General features: G+C 42.7%; 1 protein-coding gene across 12 annotated transcripts in view; it reads left to right on the forward strand.

Annotated features, from left to right (window-relative positions):
- The window catches only part of herc1 (HECT and RLD domain containing E3 ubiquitin protein ligase family member 1), a 71,887-nt gene that overhangs the window by 30,736 nt on the left and 25,442 nt on the right, over positions 1 to 15,709 (forward strand). For all 12 annotated transcript variants that reach the window (XM_028443012.1, XM_028443017.1, XM_028443015.1 and 9 more), the window contains 21 exons: positions 522 to 861; positions 1,351 to 1,471; positions 1,750 to 1,801; positions 2,791 to 3,062; positions 3,507 to 3,704; positions 4,187 to 4,307; positions 4,382 to 4,619; positions 4,750 to 4,919; positions 5,735 to 5,890; positions 5,967 to 6,073; positions 6,940 to 7,050; positions 7,126 to 7,296; positions 7,378 to 7,617; positions 7,938 to 8,021; positions 9,572 to 10,122; positions 10,980 to 11,568; positions 12,974 to 13,247; positions 14,218 to 14,428; positions 14,497 to 14,663; positions 15,107 to 15,223; positions 15,459 to 15,693. In XM_028443012.1, coding sequence (XP_028298813.1) covers positions 522 to 861; positions 1,351 to 1,471; positions 1,750 to 1,801; positions 2,791 to 3,062; positions 3,507 to 3,704; positions 4,187 to 4,307; positions 4,382 to 4,619; positions 4,750 to 4,919; positions 5,735 to 5,890; positions 5,967 to 6,073; positions 6,940 to 7,050; positions 7,126 to 7,296; positions 7,378 to 7,617; positions 7,938 to 8,021; positions 9,572 to 10,122; positions 10,980 to 11,568; positions 12,974 to 13,247; positions 14,218 to 14,428; positions 14,497 to 14,663; positions 15,107 to 15,223; positions 15,459 to 15,693 — 4,525 coding nt within the window. The remainder of the gene's footprint in view (positions 1 to 521; positions 862 to 1,350; positions 1,472 to 1,749; positions 1,802 to 2,790; positions 3,063 to 3,506; positions 3,705 to 4,186; positions 4,308 to 4,381; positions 4,620 to 4,749; positions 4,920 to 5,734; positions 5,891 to 5,966; positions 6,074 to 6,939; positions 7,051 to 7,125; positions 7,297 to 7,377; positions 7,618 to 7,937; positions 8,022 to 9,571; positions 10,123 to 10,979; positions 11,569 to 12,973; positions 13,248 to 14,217; positions 14,429 to 14,496; positions 14,664 to 15,106; positions 15,224 to 15,458; positions 15,694 to 15,709) is intronic.

Genomic DNA, 15,709 nt, shown 5'->3' on the forward strand with positions numbered 1-15,709 from the left:
CAGAACACTTGATAGTCTGTTTCTTGGCTGAAGAAGCCTCTTGGACACCAGTCAAACTCGAGGCCCGGGGGCCAAATCTGACCATTTAGACCATCAAATTTGGCCCGCAGAAGAGAAGACAGAAAAAACATAAATTGTTGTCCAAATTACCAAATAATTCAGTTGTCGAATCAGCTCAAATATCTCAGATATCTAAATACACAAATTCAGTGAAACTCCACAATATTTTGAGGGTCGCAATTTTCTCATGCTTTTTTCACATGACTGCAGTCACTTAAATTTTCAATATGTTCATGAAACTCACTTAATTCCAAAAACAACTTATTTGGCCCCTAAACTAACATGAGTTTGACACCACTGCTCCTGAATGAGATTGGAACCTGTGACCCTCTGTCTCCAAACCTGATTTCTTAAGCATGAGGCCACCACTTCTTTTTAAAAAGAAATTAAATAAATAAATATTTGATATCTGCGAAAGAAAGGCTGAACTCTCCTTTGTCTTCTCTCCTTCTGTTTCACAGAAATCTTTCAGTGTTTCCTCTCAGCCCGGGATGTTGCGCGCACCAGAGGCCGTGAACGAGCCAGCAGCAGCTCAGCTTCGGTCTCTGGGCCTCGGGCCGGGGCAGGTACGGGTGGAGTAGAAGAGGACTCCATCCCGTCCCAGGAGGGCTGCAGGACCAGCACGGGACTCCCCGAGGGTCAGGACCTGTACACGGCCGCCTGTAACTCCGTGATCCACCGCTGTGCCATGCTGGTGCTCGGGGTCAGCCCGGTGCTGGGAGAGATCTGCAAACAGAACCACGACGATGGGCCGACCGCATCCTCCACCGGGACACAGGAGGGTTTGAGCTTTATGACCCGGTCAGTGGTTCAAACATGCTGCTTGACATCGTTCTCATAAAGTTAAACTGTGGTTTCCATTCAAATGGCTCCTTAATTGAACCTGATTCTAATTATTTATTGTGAGTGGAAGTTGGTCAAGGCAAAGGAATGACATACCAAGAAAACAATTTTACCTGATGATAAAATGAAGTATGAAAAATATATATTAAATAATAATTTTAAAAAAGCCATAAAAACCAAACTTGGCTTATAAGAAATCAAATTATTATGAATAATATATGTAACTAATAGGGTTGATTTAAAAAATCAATACAAAAAACAGTAAAGTAATGTTTAAATTAAAGCTTGTGTCTAATATTTGAGAATGAATGTCAATGCCTTTATAAAGAATGAGAAAAAAATATGTATTTCAATGTTAAAACAAAAATGATCTACTGATTTTTTACCACTTCATACTGCAGATGTTTGGGTTTACTGAGTGTGTTTGTGTTTTTTTTGTGTCTGTAGGAGTGAAAGCCTGAGCACAGAGAGCCGCTCAGTCCACAGCAGCCCGAGCTACAGACTGATGAAGTCCAGGAGCGAGTCGGATCTGTCACAGCCGGAGTCCGACGAGGAGGGTTACTCTCTGGTACAAACAGAACAATTTTGAACTTTCAGAAACATGTACAGACAGTCTATCTGTTTTAGATTTGTTGACATGAATTCAGCCCAACACTGTTCTGTGGGGTAACACTTTATAAACCAACGATGCTTCCTTTTTTTAACAAATGGAGGCTGAGCTGCAAAGGGTGCGAATGTTCCGGTAATAGCTAACTGATATTATCAAACAGTGAAACAGCTGTTTTTGTGGTTGTGTTTTGTACATTTATGATGTCATCAGACTTTTGTTTTCTCTCTTTTTCTCAGAGCGGACGCAGAAACGTAGACCTGGACCTGACCTTCTCCCACAAGAAGAGAGGTGAGCTCTCCTGCCAAAGGAATAAGCCACTGTGGCATTTTCATTTTAAAGCAGCGGTTTTCACGTCATGGCCCAACAGATGGTCACAGTTCCTTGTAAGATCATTGAAATACAAACCCTTTCACCCCACCCCCTTCAGCAGACTCTCCTTGTTCTTTCGTATATAGTTACAGTTACTGTGATAAGGAAAAATATGTATATTTTTCAACTTGTGAGTATGAAATAAGCAGAAAAAAGATGCTCAGGTTGTCTAGGGAATTTCTGTAACTCCATTTAAGTTTAATTTGTAATTGTGTTGAGTATAACTACTGTATTCTAAATTTAAATTTGTATGTGTTATATGTGGGTATGTATGTTGATATATGAAACTATTTAAATTTTCCTTTTTTTTCCTTTTATTTAATTATATATATTTTTTGAAACCTACATGGAGAAGAGGGTGACTTGAACCTCAAAGGAAGAAATATTTAATCTCTGCTTTTCCAAGTTTATTTTATTTTTTACATTTTTATCCTGTTTCTCTCTGAGTTTTGTTTTAACTAAGAGGACTCGTAAAGACCACAGGCATCTATTTACTTTATTACGTTATCTGTCAAATTGTTTTATATGCCACCCTTTGTAAACTTTGTGATTGTTTAAACAAAAATACAGAAAAATTAAGAATAAAAAATGACTTCTAACAGTAGACATTAGTAACTTGTAACCTTCCTATTAAAGTGTTTTTCGTCTCCCTGTGATAAAACAGAACACACATGATAATATCGTGAAACTTAGGACTTTCTGAGCTCACTGACCTTTTGTTTACAGTTGTATGCGTGTTGTGCTACTCTTTGCTCCAAAGATGCTAAAAAGATATTGAACGTTTCTCTCTCGAGCTTCCCTATAGATATTCAGGTCTCTCTTTAAAACAAACTTTTTCATATTGACAGATTTTATTTCTTTAATTTGGGTCCTATATGTGTGTTAAATGATCTATATCTCCTGCTCAGGCATCCTTCACAGCTCTCCCGACTCCTTGGCCGAGTCGTGGTTCAGAGCCAAACTGAGTCGCCAGCGTAGCTACAGCTCAGTTCACTCGTACGAGGAGTCTGATCAGGACCTGAGCCACTCTCTGGACACCCATGCCCTCATTGACAACATGGTGAGCTTCATTAGCGGAGACGTGGGCCTGGCCCCGGCTTTCAAGGAGCCAGAGGAGAGCATGTCCACCAGTCCACAGGCCATCATCCTGGCCATGGAGCAGCAGCAGAACCGGGCCGAGGTGAGAGCACAATCTGGAACATTTGTAGGAATGACAGAATGGGTCCTCGAGCCGTATTTGGGTGGGATTGCTAAAATAACACTTGTGTGCTACACAATGCTTTGTTTAAATCTGCAAATGTTTAAACCAGTGAATGTAGATCAGGGGTGCTCAATACAGTCCTGATTCTCCTGTCCTGCATGTTTTTAGTTGATTCCCTGCTTCAATACACCTGAGTCCAATGATGGTAACATCATGCAGCTCTACAGAAGCCCTGATGGCGAGCTTCAGCCAATATTCTCAAGATTTCTGTCTGTTAATGTTTTGTTAAAGAAAGGTGTTTCCTCCATCCTGTGATATTAGATTAAATTTGGGCAGAACTAACTGCTGTAGTGGTCAGTAATAGATTTCTTGATGTGTGGCAGCAGTAAAACATTGATGCCCACACGTGATGCTTTTTTGCAGCGGCGGTTGGAAGCACTCCATCAGATCGTGGTGTTGATCTCAGGGATGGAGGAGAAGGGCAGCCAGCCGGGGGGAGCCTTCCAGTCCTCGTCGCTGCTCACTTCTGTGCGGCTGCAGTTCCTCGCTGGATGCTTCGGCCTCGGCACCGTCGGCACGGGTGGGCTGAGAAGAGAGAGCGTGCAGTTGCACCATTACCAGGTAATGGAGCAACCATAGAGCCTGATGTGAGACACACGTAATGTGATTCGTGTTAGGACACCTCGAGTGTTTGAATTTAGGTCTTCAGTTTAATTCCCTGCCTGCAGGTATTGATTAGATTGTATTAGATAGACGTTATTTATCACTTGGGATTTTCAGCAACATTACGGAAAGAAAGGAAAAGCAGCAAACAGGGCTGGAAATGTGTAACAAAACATGGTGCTCGGTGTAATCTTCGCCATCGAGCAAATTAGGGATTAGCAAATCTGAGGAAAACCTACTCCAACCCATTGAGGTTTCTACTACTGTCTTAGCTTTAACTGATGATGCAACAGGAATGATGATTCTCTTGAATCACAGGTTTTAAAGATTTTATCTGCAGTTTTAATTTGCACATTATTGTTTATTATTTATTAATTTACTCTCCTTATTTCTTTACACATGATTACAATGTCTTCCTGGACTTGTTTGCTCATCTGCAGGATGGCGTGCGAGCAGCCAAGCGAAGCCTTCAGGTGGAGATCCAGATGGCCGTCCATAAGATCTATCAGCAGCTGTCGGTGACTCTGGAGCGAGCGCTTCACGCTAACAAACACCACATAGGTAAAAACCATCATTCAGGTTTGGACGACGCTGCTTGGTCTTTATCCCTCGCCTCATGTGTCCTCCTGTTCCAGATGCGCAGCAGCGCCTCCTGCTGGTTACGGTGTTTGCCCTGAGCGTGAGGTACCAGCCCGTGGACGTGTCGTTGGCCATCTCCAGTGGACTCCTGAATGTGCTGTCACAGCTCTGCGGCACAGAAACCATGCTGGGCCAACCGCTGCAGCTGTTGCACAAACCCGGCGTGTCCCAGCTCAGCACCGCTCTGAAGGTGGCGTCCACACGCCTGCTGCAGATACTCGCCATCAGTACCGGGTAAGGCCGGCTGGAGGCTTGAACAGTCACTGTTCTATTATATGTGATTATATTTTAATTAGAAACCTCAGCGTTTGATTCAGTCCCAATAAACCTGCTCAGTGTGAACACAACCTGTTCACGTCTGCAGGACCTACGCAGACGATCTGAGTCCAAAGGTGGTCCAGTCCCTACTTGACCTGCTGTGCAGTCAGCTAAAGAACTTGCTGTCTCAGGCCGGAGCTGGACTGTTGTCTGCGGGAACGGATCCTGAGGACTCCAAGCACGAGGACTCTGAGTCGGAGAAGAAAGACGTCAGAGGTGACTTGGCGTTCACACACGATGATCTGTGGGGCAGGAACAATCAGAACAGTTTGATGTTAGACACTCAGTGCTGCCTTTACCAAACATGAAGGAGTCCAATGGCTCGTTTTCTTCTTATGTAGGAATCTGTAAATATGAAAAAGAGACTGATTATGTGTAAAAGATAATAGCATGAATGAGCGTATGGCCACACAGTGTATTTACCACCTCAGCCTCACAGCGTGAGACCCAAGGTTTGATTTTTATAGAATGAAATTATGACTTTTATCTCTGAAGTTTTCCATCTTAGTGAATGCAATTTGACTGGTCGTAAGTTTTACTTGAAGACATGTAACCTCTTATCAAAGCGGCATTTTACTTTAACAAAACTACTGCTCTATTATTATTTTAGTTTTAGTTTTGTATGTTGTTATCATTTTGGGTGTTATTTTGTGCATTTATTTTTTTTGTCGTTTTTTGAAGTCTATTGTAATTTTACTTTGATTTCATGTATATTTTTTGTGATTTTGTATTCCTTCTGTGTATATTTGTTGTTGTTTTTGTGTGTTTTTGAAGTAAATTTATGTATTTTTGTAATTTTGTATATTTTTGTCACTTTTGTAAGTTTTACCGTTATTTTGTATATTTTCTCCTCATCTTGTTGTATCGTTTTTTTGTGTTTTTGAAATCATTTTGTGTATTTTTGTTGTCTCGTGTATTTCTGAAGTGATTTTGTGTGTTTACTTTGGAGGACACGCTAAATTAGATCAAGTCTTTGATTGTAGGATTTCTCTGCCTTTTCCTGTAAGCATCTTTTTTTTCTTCCTCCACAGCATTGATCCGTAAACAGCACACAGCCGAGCTCCACCTCGGAGATTTCCTGGTTTTCCTGAGGAGGGTTGTGTCCTCCAAGGCCATCCAGTCCAAGATGGCTTCCCCAAAGTGGACTGAGGTCCTGTTGAATATTGCAGCCCAGAAATGCTGCTCAGGTAGGAGCGGTTGCTGTGAAGTTGCAGATTAATGTGCGTAGTTTAAGGTGACAGGCTGACTTCCTGTTGCCTGCAGGTGTACCGCTGGTGGGAAACCTCCGAACTCGACTCCTTGCTCTCCATGTCCTGGAGGCTGTGCTGCCTGCCTGCGAGGCCAATATGGAGGAAGATCAAATGACACAGGTGTGTGTGTGTGTCTGTGTGTGTAACCTCCTCAGTCATGTGCTCTGTGTGCTGAATGGGTGGTTTTTATCATCACAAAGCTGCTAACCATTAGAGTATCTCAAACTTTCAGCTGTTTAAAAGCTCTGCAGCACGTGTGATGACAAAGGAAAGCAGGAGTAGATTAAACCAGTTTAAGATTACTGCATTGGCTTCCTGTATATCAGGATTGAAGTCCAAATGATCTAAAATGTCTGATTAAACATTATTTTATGCTACAAATCCTCCCAGTGACTGAAGTCCTCCAGCTTTGGCCTTTACCAGAACAACACAAGTTCAGGCCTAATCTTTTATCAACTTTAACATTATTTACTGCTCATTTTTACGATACCTTGTTGTTATTTCTTGCAAAATTAAGAATTTACAAGATCAAGGACTTATTTAATTCGGAATTAAAATTGGAATTAACCAGCCACCTACTGGTAATTCAGATTTAAGTTTAATTTGGAATTACATTTGCATTTGGAATGAACTGTTTGCAAGGGCATTTTAATAGGATTTAACATTTATTATGAAATAAAGGGAAATTAAAGCTCCCATGTAAACGTGGCCAATGATTAGTAACATAATTGATAATGTTGACTATTGCTGCAGTGTCGTTTTATCATTTACATTGTGATGACAGAAGAGGAACCAACCTAAAGTCTCAAAACACCTGAGCTGGAACTAACATCTGTGACATGAAACTAACAGTAATATGTTAGAATCAAAGCAGCAGAAAACTATTTCATAAAAAGGAGCAGAAAAGCAGGTGTTGGGGGTTCCTTTATATGTTTGTGATGGAGGGATTGATTTGATGAGCATTTTTTTGTTTTTTTATTTTGCAGGTGGTGGAGCGACTCTTCTCTCTGTTGTCTGACTGCATGTGGGAGGCTCCCATCGCTCAGGCTAAACACACGCTCCACATCAAGGAGAGAGTCCAGGAGCTCAAGCAGCAGGTGAGCTGCTGCCCTGCCCACACCTGGCAGCTGTGTGTGTGTGTGTATATGACTGACATTGAGCTGGACCTCCAGGGGGAAGCTGACGAGGAGGATGAGAACCTTCCCATCCAGGAGGTGTCCTTTGACCCAGAGAAGGTTCAGTGCTGTGTGGTGGAAAACGGGCAGGGCCTGACGCACGGCAGCGGAGGAAAAGGCTACGGGCTCGGCTCCACTGGCGTCTCGTCTGGATGTTACCAATGGAAGGTTTGGACCTGTCGTTATCTTTAACTGCAGACACTTTACTTTATAGTCCTGAATGAGCGTCAGCATTTCTTTCCTCCACAGTTCTACATCGTGAAGGAGAACCGAGGAAACGAGGGCACGTGCGTGGGTGTGTCCCGTTGGCCCGTGCACGACTTTAACCACCGAACCACATCAGACATGTGGCTATACCGGGCCTACAGTGGGAACCTTTACCACAATGGTGAGCAGACGCTGACCCTTAGCAGCTTCACTCAAGGAGATTTCATCACCTGCGTTCTCGACATGGAGGCAAGAACCATTTCCTTTGGCAAGAACGGCGAGGTGAGAAACGGAAAACCGACTGGTTTTAGTCATCTCACATACATCACCAGGAGTGGATGGTTAGTTAATCAGTCAAAAAAAAAAATATGACAGAGTGGCATACAGTCTGGATTTTTGTTATCAAACTTGGGGATCCATCAATGGCTTTGTTGATTTTTATGGATGTAACTGATGTTGATGAAGAGTTGGAATAGATTTGTTTAACATGTCCATAGTTTTTTATATCTGCTATAAGTGGAATCACAAGTGTATTTGTTCATGTGGTTGACGTTGGATTTGTTCATGTTGCATTTTTTCATATTTTTCATGCAATTCAACAGGAACCAAAGTTGGCCTTTGAGGATGTGGATGCTACTGAGTTGTATCCGTGCGTGATGTTCTACAGCAGCAACCCTGGAGAGAAGGTAGGACCACCATATTATTTCCACCTCAGGGGGTCAGTTATGATGTTGGCGAGCAACAAGACACATTAAACTGGACGTTTAGTTCACTTTTGTTGTTGTATGATATGAGATTTTTGGGGCTGATTCCAATATTTGGACGATAGCTAATATATCAGCTGATACATGAAACAAGAACATTGATACTAGTCTTGTTTCGATTTATTAATACAGGGGAAAACAAAGCTTTTGTATTTGGTTTTCTTTTTGTCATTATGTTATGTTTTTTAAGTAATTTAGTGTCAATTTGTGTATTTTTCTGTTATGTGGATTTTTAGTTTTTGGTTATTTGTTGTTGTTTTGTGTATTTATGTTCTTCCTTTCTATATTTGACTATCCGCTTATATGTTTTTGGAGTTATTTTGTGTATTAATGTTCTTCTTTTGTATATTTTTCTGTCCGTTTGTGTGTTTTTGGAGACTTTTTTGCATTTCTTTTGGGGCCGCACAAAATCATACAAAGGGCCGCATGTGGCCCATGTTTGAAATGGAAGAAGTAAATATCACTGATGATATTTTTGGGCTTATACTACGAAGCTAGATTTCCTCTTATAGCGCTAACTTTTGGGATTTATTCAGTGTGTGCTGGACTACGAAACTGGCTAACATCTTGCGGAGCTAAATCACCATGGCAACTTAGGCTAAACCCCTAACCTGGTCGGGACCAGGTTTTGTTCTGCATAAGATCTGAGCGAGTATAAAAGTCACACCTCATGAACAATCAGTTTTTTAGTGTGAAAACATCTCTGTGTGGATCTATTGTGACAGCTGACAATAGAGAGAGAATATTTAGACATCAATCCTTTCATTTACCGATGACATCCTATAGGAAACATAAAGATTTATATCTGATGGACTGATAAAGTAAAATAAGTCGGCTGATAAAGCCTTCGTGCATCGGGCGCTTTCGGACCGATACATTTATTAATTCATTAATTCATTCTTTTATTAATTCATGTATTCTGGGGTGATGCAAAGAGCCTCAGTCCTGTAAGATAATATAAAATATAAATTTATTCCACCTTATGTTTTAGGCTGATCTGCATGAATGCAGCATCAGAGCCACAGACAAGGTAAAAGAGAAAGTGAAACTGTTTATTTTCCGTTTACAATCTCACTATTTTTAATATTAACACTAATCAATTCCTGCTTTTACTGCAGCAAGAGTGTTGTTTTTGGTCTGAATTATGGATTTTAATTCTTTATATTTTTAAAGAAATATTCCTCAATTGTGACTGTACAGTGTTATTGTGATTGGTCTAATGCTGTAATTGCCTCCTCTGTCACAAGAGCGCCCATGTAGCCAGGCTGAAATAAACTGGCTTCATTTAGGAGTTGTAATCGAGATTCGCTGAGAATGTTTGGTTTGGTGAAGCCCGCTAATGGAGAGAAATCCAAGATATAATTATCTAGCTTCGTAGTATAAGCCCTTTAAGGTATCACCTGATGTAATGTAATGTTTGTGTTTTGGCCTTTGAGTCTCTTTTTGTGTGCATGTATTTTGTGGTCATTCAGGTAAAGATCTGTGACATGCAGATGAGGGGGGCTCCACGAGACCTCCTGCCTGGGGACCCGGTCTGCAGCCCCATGGCCACAGTCCTGGTGGAGGCCACCACTCAGCTGATCCGCATCTTGCACCGCACCGAACATTGGACCCAACGCATCAACCGGACCATGATCGAGCGTCTCTACAAGATCAAGCCATGCTTCAGAGAGTCCGCCGCCACGACCGGGGGCCAGCGTCTGAAGAAGAGTCGCTCCGTGCAGAGCCGAGAGGAGCACGACGCCCAGAGAGACAGCCAGGAAACGCTCGGCCGCACCGAGGAGGAGCGTGGGCGCCACGGGCGGCAGCACGGACTCGGGGAGCTGTCCGAGCTCCACCTGAAGACGCTGTGTATGGAGGTGTGGCCCGTGCTGGCCGTGATCGGGGGTGCGGACGCCGGTCTGCGTGTTGGAGGACGATGTGTGCACAAGCAGACAGGGCGTCACGCCACACTGCTAGGAGTGGTTAAGGAGGGCAGCACGTCCGCTAAGGTGCAGTGGGACGAGGCTGAGATCACCATCAGGTAATGGTTTTTAAACGCCTTCATTAAAGTGTTCATCCCTGTGTGAAATGTTTGACTGCTGCACAGTGGAGTATTGAGCTCTTCTGCTGCTCTCCTGCTTTCATGTGTCTTTTACTGGTAGTTAGTAGTGATGCACCAAAATTCCGCCCACCCAAAATTTTCGTCCGCAAGCTGAAAATGCACTATTGGGTCATTTTCGTCACTCTGTTACTTAAATGTGCTTTGTGTTTATTCAGAGAACATATTTAATTTGACTGTCTCTGTCAGTTATAGGCCTGTGCGTTATTATTTAATGTATGAGTGGGGACAAGTTCATTGTTTTCTTTATTTATTTTATATATTGCATTGTTGGAATGTCAGTGCTAAATAAATATTTTCATATTTTTGATAAATGCAATGGGACTAATAATTTGCACAACAATTTGTTTCAGTTTGGGGTTTTCGACCTTGGTTTTCTCATTTTCGGCCACAAATTTTCATCACGGTACATCCCTAGTAGTTAGCAATGTTGTCACTTAGCATGAACACCTACAGACTCATTTCAATCCTGCAGAAGCTTCAAATCTCGGCTCTAATCTCAAACCTGATTAATTAATTTCAAGTCAAAATGTTAGATTTATACCCAAACGTTTCCCATAGGCTCCTCTGACTGGCTGACTCCACCTCCTTCTGTTTTCTATCTCCTTTGCTTGCTCTGACTTTCTTTTATGTCTCCTTGCCGCCGTCTCACTTCACTTCCTTTGTGAACACCATACTTTTTGTTCTCTCTCTCGCTTCCTCTGCCCTCTCCCTCACTCTCTGTTTCCTTCACTCTCTACTTCCTCCAATTAAAGCCTCCCAAATTTCTGGTCGCCTAGTGACACGCCGCTCTACAACCTGGAGCCCTGTGAGCCACTGCCCTTTGACGTGACTCGTTTCCGTGGCCTCACTGCCTCCCTGCTGCTCGACCTCACCTACCTCACCAGCATCCACGAGGAAACGACCGCCAAGCTCGGCGCACGGCGCCACGAGAAGAAGCATCGCAACGCCGCCTCCACCGGCCACGAGCCGACCACCTGCGATGAGAAAACCGACGACGAGGCCCACAACCGCAATGAGCACAAATCCCCTGCTTCGTCGGGAATGGCCTCTGACCTGCGCGTGTCCCACAGCCTGGACGAGGTGAAGGCTCACGCTGCGCCCAACTCCAAGTCAGAGGGGGAGATCTCCTCTGTGGTCGGCGGAGGAAATGAGGGTCTTTTCACGGCTGCTCCTCATGCTCCTACTGAAGGTGGCCGAAAGAAAGGCCACGAGCACGGCTCCCGCTGCCACGAACCGCTGCCCGCCATCTCCACACAGTCGGAGATCCACGCTGTGCAGCTTTCCTATCTTTACCTTGGCGCCATGAAGACGCTGAGCACCTTGCTGAGCTGTAGCAAATATGCAGAGCTGCTTCTCATTCCCAAGGTACCAACAAAACCCTCACTGCTCATCTCAATGGTTACATCTGTTATAGCTGACAGTGTTTGAAACAACACTGGACAGTAGGGGTGGGAACCTCTGGGTACCTCACGATACGATATGTGATACAAAGCTCATGATAACGATTAACTCATGATATGACGATACTGTGATTAATGAAACAAATCTACGATAATCTGACATAACAACAAAAAAGATTAAGTGAAAAAATACAATTTTTATTTTATATCTTTGAAAGACAATAAATTGAAAAAGTGTCCTATTAAAAGTGACACTATTTTAGTGCAACATTTCTGTAAATAAGTGTCAACATACCAATGTAAATGAATAAGTATCTCCAATAGTGCTTTATGTAAACAATAAATAGGGTCTTTATTACCAGTGACACCATTGTAGTAAAATATTCTAGTAAACAGTGACAAAATTTCTGTAAAGACCTACCTGCACATTTTAGTGGTTTTGGAATTATTATTTTATATATATATATATATATATTTTTTTTTTTTTTTTTTTTTTTTTAATTAAAAAAATATTGCGATATATTGCCATATCGAGATATTGTCACACTCCTACTGGTCAGTAATGTAATAAATTGATTTCCAACTAATGTGAATAATTTAGCACAATTCAAGAGGGTACGGAGAAAAATGCCATTGAGATTCTTACACTCAATGGCATTTTACCGGTTAAATAAAGGTTAAGTAAAATTAATGAAATTTTTTCTTAATCCAATTTAAAAGAAGGGGCATTGTGGATGACATGGCTGTAAAGACTGTAAAGCAGTGAAAGGACAAAGGTAGAGTGCTAAAAAGGCCAAAATGTCAGACTTTCAAGCACTTTTGCTTGAAATTTTTTCTTCTGCACTTGGAAATATTTTTCTACTTTAAGATAATAGGATAACATTACTCTAATGGCCTCTTAATAGGCACATCTCATACCAAGGGATGTGTGTTTTTCCAAATATAAAAGATACATTCTGATGTGACAATGCGAACATGGCTAAAATGTAAGCAACAAATAAAATAAGTGGTTTAATTCTGTAGCTTCTGTTGATCCACACAGTGACATTTAACAAATGTAAAGAATGTACTTGTTACCATCTCAGGAGGGGGAGACGCATGATCAGAAAGGCTGAGGGGATACACGGGACAAAATAACTTGTAAAACACTGTCAACGCTGCAGGAAAAATGTTCAGGGTTTTTGTTGTCTGCATATGCTTTTATTTTGAAAAGAGCTTGTGCACCTGCGGAGTGCAGAATATATAAATGAAATTTTCGAACGAAAAAAGACATGAATGCAATGAACACAGGTTGCTGTATCCTCTCTTAAAGTCAATCATGTCATTACATCACAGTTACCACGCCACTTTTTGGCTCCTCCCTTATTTAGGTCATACCTGAGGCGGCGGCCAGCGGCCACAATGCCGACCTGATCCCTGGCAGCGGAGGCGTCGGCACCGCCACCTCGCCCGTGTGCCAGGAGGAGGTGGAGATGCGAGCGGCTCTGCAGTTCTTGATGCGGCACATGGTGAAGCGGGCGGTGATGCGCTCGCCCATCAAACGTGCGCTGGGCCTGGCCGACCTGGAGCGTGCACAGGCCATGATCTACAAGCTGGTTGTCAATGGGCTGCTGGAGGAGCCCAGTGGGGCCAAAAACAAAGCCGGTGAGTTTTTCCTTGAAGTTGTCATTGCGATAGATAGAATTATATCATTATAATGTTATATATGTTGAGTGTGAGGTCAGTTTAGCAGAAACTCAGGTGTTTCTTTGTTGTTGTTTTTTTTTTTAGTTAAGGAGAACTTTGCTCTCCCTCACACATCACCAGAAACTAAATTATGTATTTTATTTTCTCAGCCCCAGTTTTGGATGTCTTTTTTTGGTTTCCTCACACCACACATGTCAAACTCAAGGCCCGGGGGCCAAATCTGGCCCTTCAGAGCATCCGATTCAGCCCACAGGACAAAGTGAAAATGACAAAACATGAATCTTTGTGTAAATTACCAAATAATTCTGTATTTTTTTTTTTTTTAATCCTGCAATTTTTCTCAAAATATTTGACAAAATCTGAGTCCAAGTTAAATAAAAATTGGTCAAAAAATGAATAAATCAAATGTTAATGCTCAGATATTGTTGATGCCTTCCATGCTTTGTCCAATTTATAACCAATTTATTTGCTACCGTATTTGGCACTTGAACTAAAATGCTTTACACTGTCTGAACAGAGCTTTGTTCTACAGGGTTGTTAGTTTGTCTTTCTTGGATCAATCACCACATTATGTGTGTACAATGCGTATTCCATGAATGACTCGATCTGACAAATGCGTCGTTTCCTTTATCGCTTGGATGAGAAAAAAGCTCATTTTTGATCACACTGAATGTTGGTATTAGTAGTGATCATGTTATATAGTGACTGATTAGCTAGTGGGGATTTCTGTAAGATAATCTAAGATGTTCTTTATGAATGTGTTCTGACATTTCTCTAAATATCTTTGTTCTTGATCATTCTACTTTAAGAACAAAGATCCGTATTCTCCTGAGAGCAGAAGCTTTGTGTTTTTGACTAAAGTCATATCACTGGACATGGAGTCCATGTTGGAAGCTGAAGTTCTTAACGATTTATTTTTCTCACAAAGGTGTAAGGAGTGAAGCGGAGGGAGAGGTGGAGGCCACAGACGCTGAGCTAACGGCCCAAACCCCGATCACCACCAGCCCCTCGGCCTCCAGCACCACCTCCTTCATGAGCTCCTCCCTGGAGGACACCACGACCGCTACGACTCCCGTCACCGACACCGAGACAGTCCCGGCCTCCGAGTCGCCCGGCGTTATGCCTCTGAGCCTCCTCAGGTCTGCTCGTACACTGCTGCCTGCCATCACTCAAACTTTGAAAGCTGACTCTTGACTTTGTCCTACAGGCAAATGTTCTCCAGCTACCCGACAACCTCGCTGGTTCCCACACGCCGAGCTCAAACACCTCCCGTGTCCTCGCTGCCCACTTCGCCCTCAGATGAGGTCGGCAGGCGGCAGAGCCTCACGTCTCCTGACTCCCAGCCCAGCCGACCGCCCAACAGAACGGGAACCTGTAAGTATAAAGATGGCTGTGGACGCTGAATGTTCTGCTAATACTCAAATTTGGGGTACATGTACTTAATTTTGGCTTATTAGTGCGCGAGTACACTTGACTAGTGAAGCAAAAAGTTTAACTGGTAAGCCTTATATGCAAACAAGGGGGCAGGGAAAAGGTTAGTTTAATAGTATAATAGTTTTTACTAATAACATCTTTTAAGTCTACTAGTTAACTCGTAACACAAAATCGTAAAAAAAGAAAAAATGTTTTTACTAATACTATTAGTGCTCTTAAACACTAACTAGTAGTACTAGGGTCATTCCGTATCATTTCAACAAATTTTCAGGAATTTTCATAGATAATCTAGAATATATTTGTCACGTTTTATCGATTGAGTTTGTCCTGTGACACAAATCCAGCAGCAAAATCCAAAATATTAGTTTTTTTCCTCCCTCTAGCTCTTTCTGACCCGAGCAGCCGACTGTCGACATCACCGCCGCCGCCCGCCATTGCTGTGCCGCTGCTGGAAATGGGCTTCTCTCTGTGTCAGATCACCAAAGCTTTGGAGGCCACAGGTCGGTTCACTGCTGTCCTCTTCATATCAAGGCATTCGACTCAGTTCAAAGGGCTTTAACATTCAATGTTTAACATGCAGTACACATGCAAAGGATGAAGCTGACGTGATGATTACTCTGGATTATTTTTATGATCACTGTCTGATATCTTTTGGATAAGTATATAAAAATGTAAAAAAGACATGGCTCTGACGGAGAAGTATATTGGTTCTCGTCCGTGCTCCCATTGTCACAGGCACTCGTGGTGAAGCCGACGCCCAGAACATCACAGTGCTTGCGATGTGGATGATTGAACACCCGGGAACGGAGGAGGAGCACGACGGGCCTCGCGACGTCTCTGACTCATCGTCCTGCCCCGGAGCAACCGCCTCGTCCGGAGGGAAGTCTGCAGAGCGCGGCTCTTACCTGTGCTCACCCGGAGACATCGCCAACGCGGATGCCTCAGAGATAGAGGAGGGCTTCAGCGAGGGGTAACTAGTTACTACC

The sequence above is a fragment of the Gouania willdenowi genome, chromosome 3 (genome assembly GCF_900634775.1).
Source record: "Gouania willdenowi chromosome 3, fGouWil2.1, whole genome shotgun sequence".
NCBI lineage: Eukaryota > Metazoa > Chordata > Actinopteri > Blenniiformes > Gobiesocidae > Gouania > Gouania willdenowi.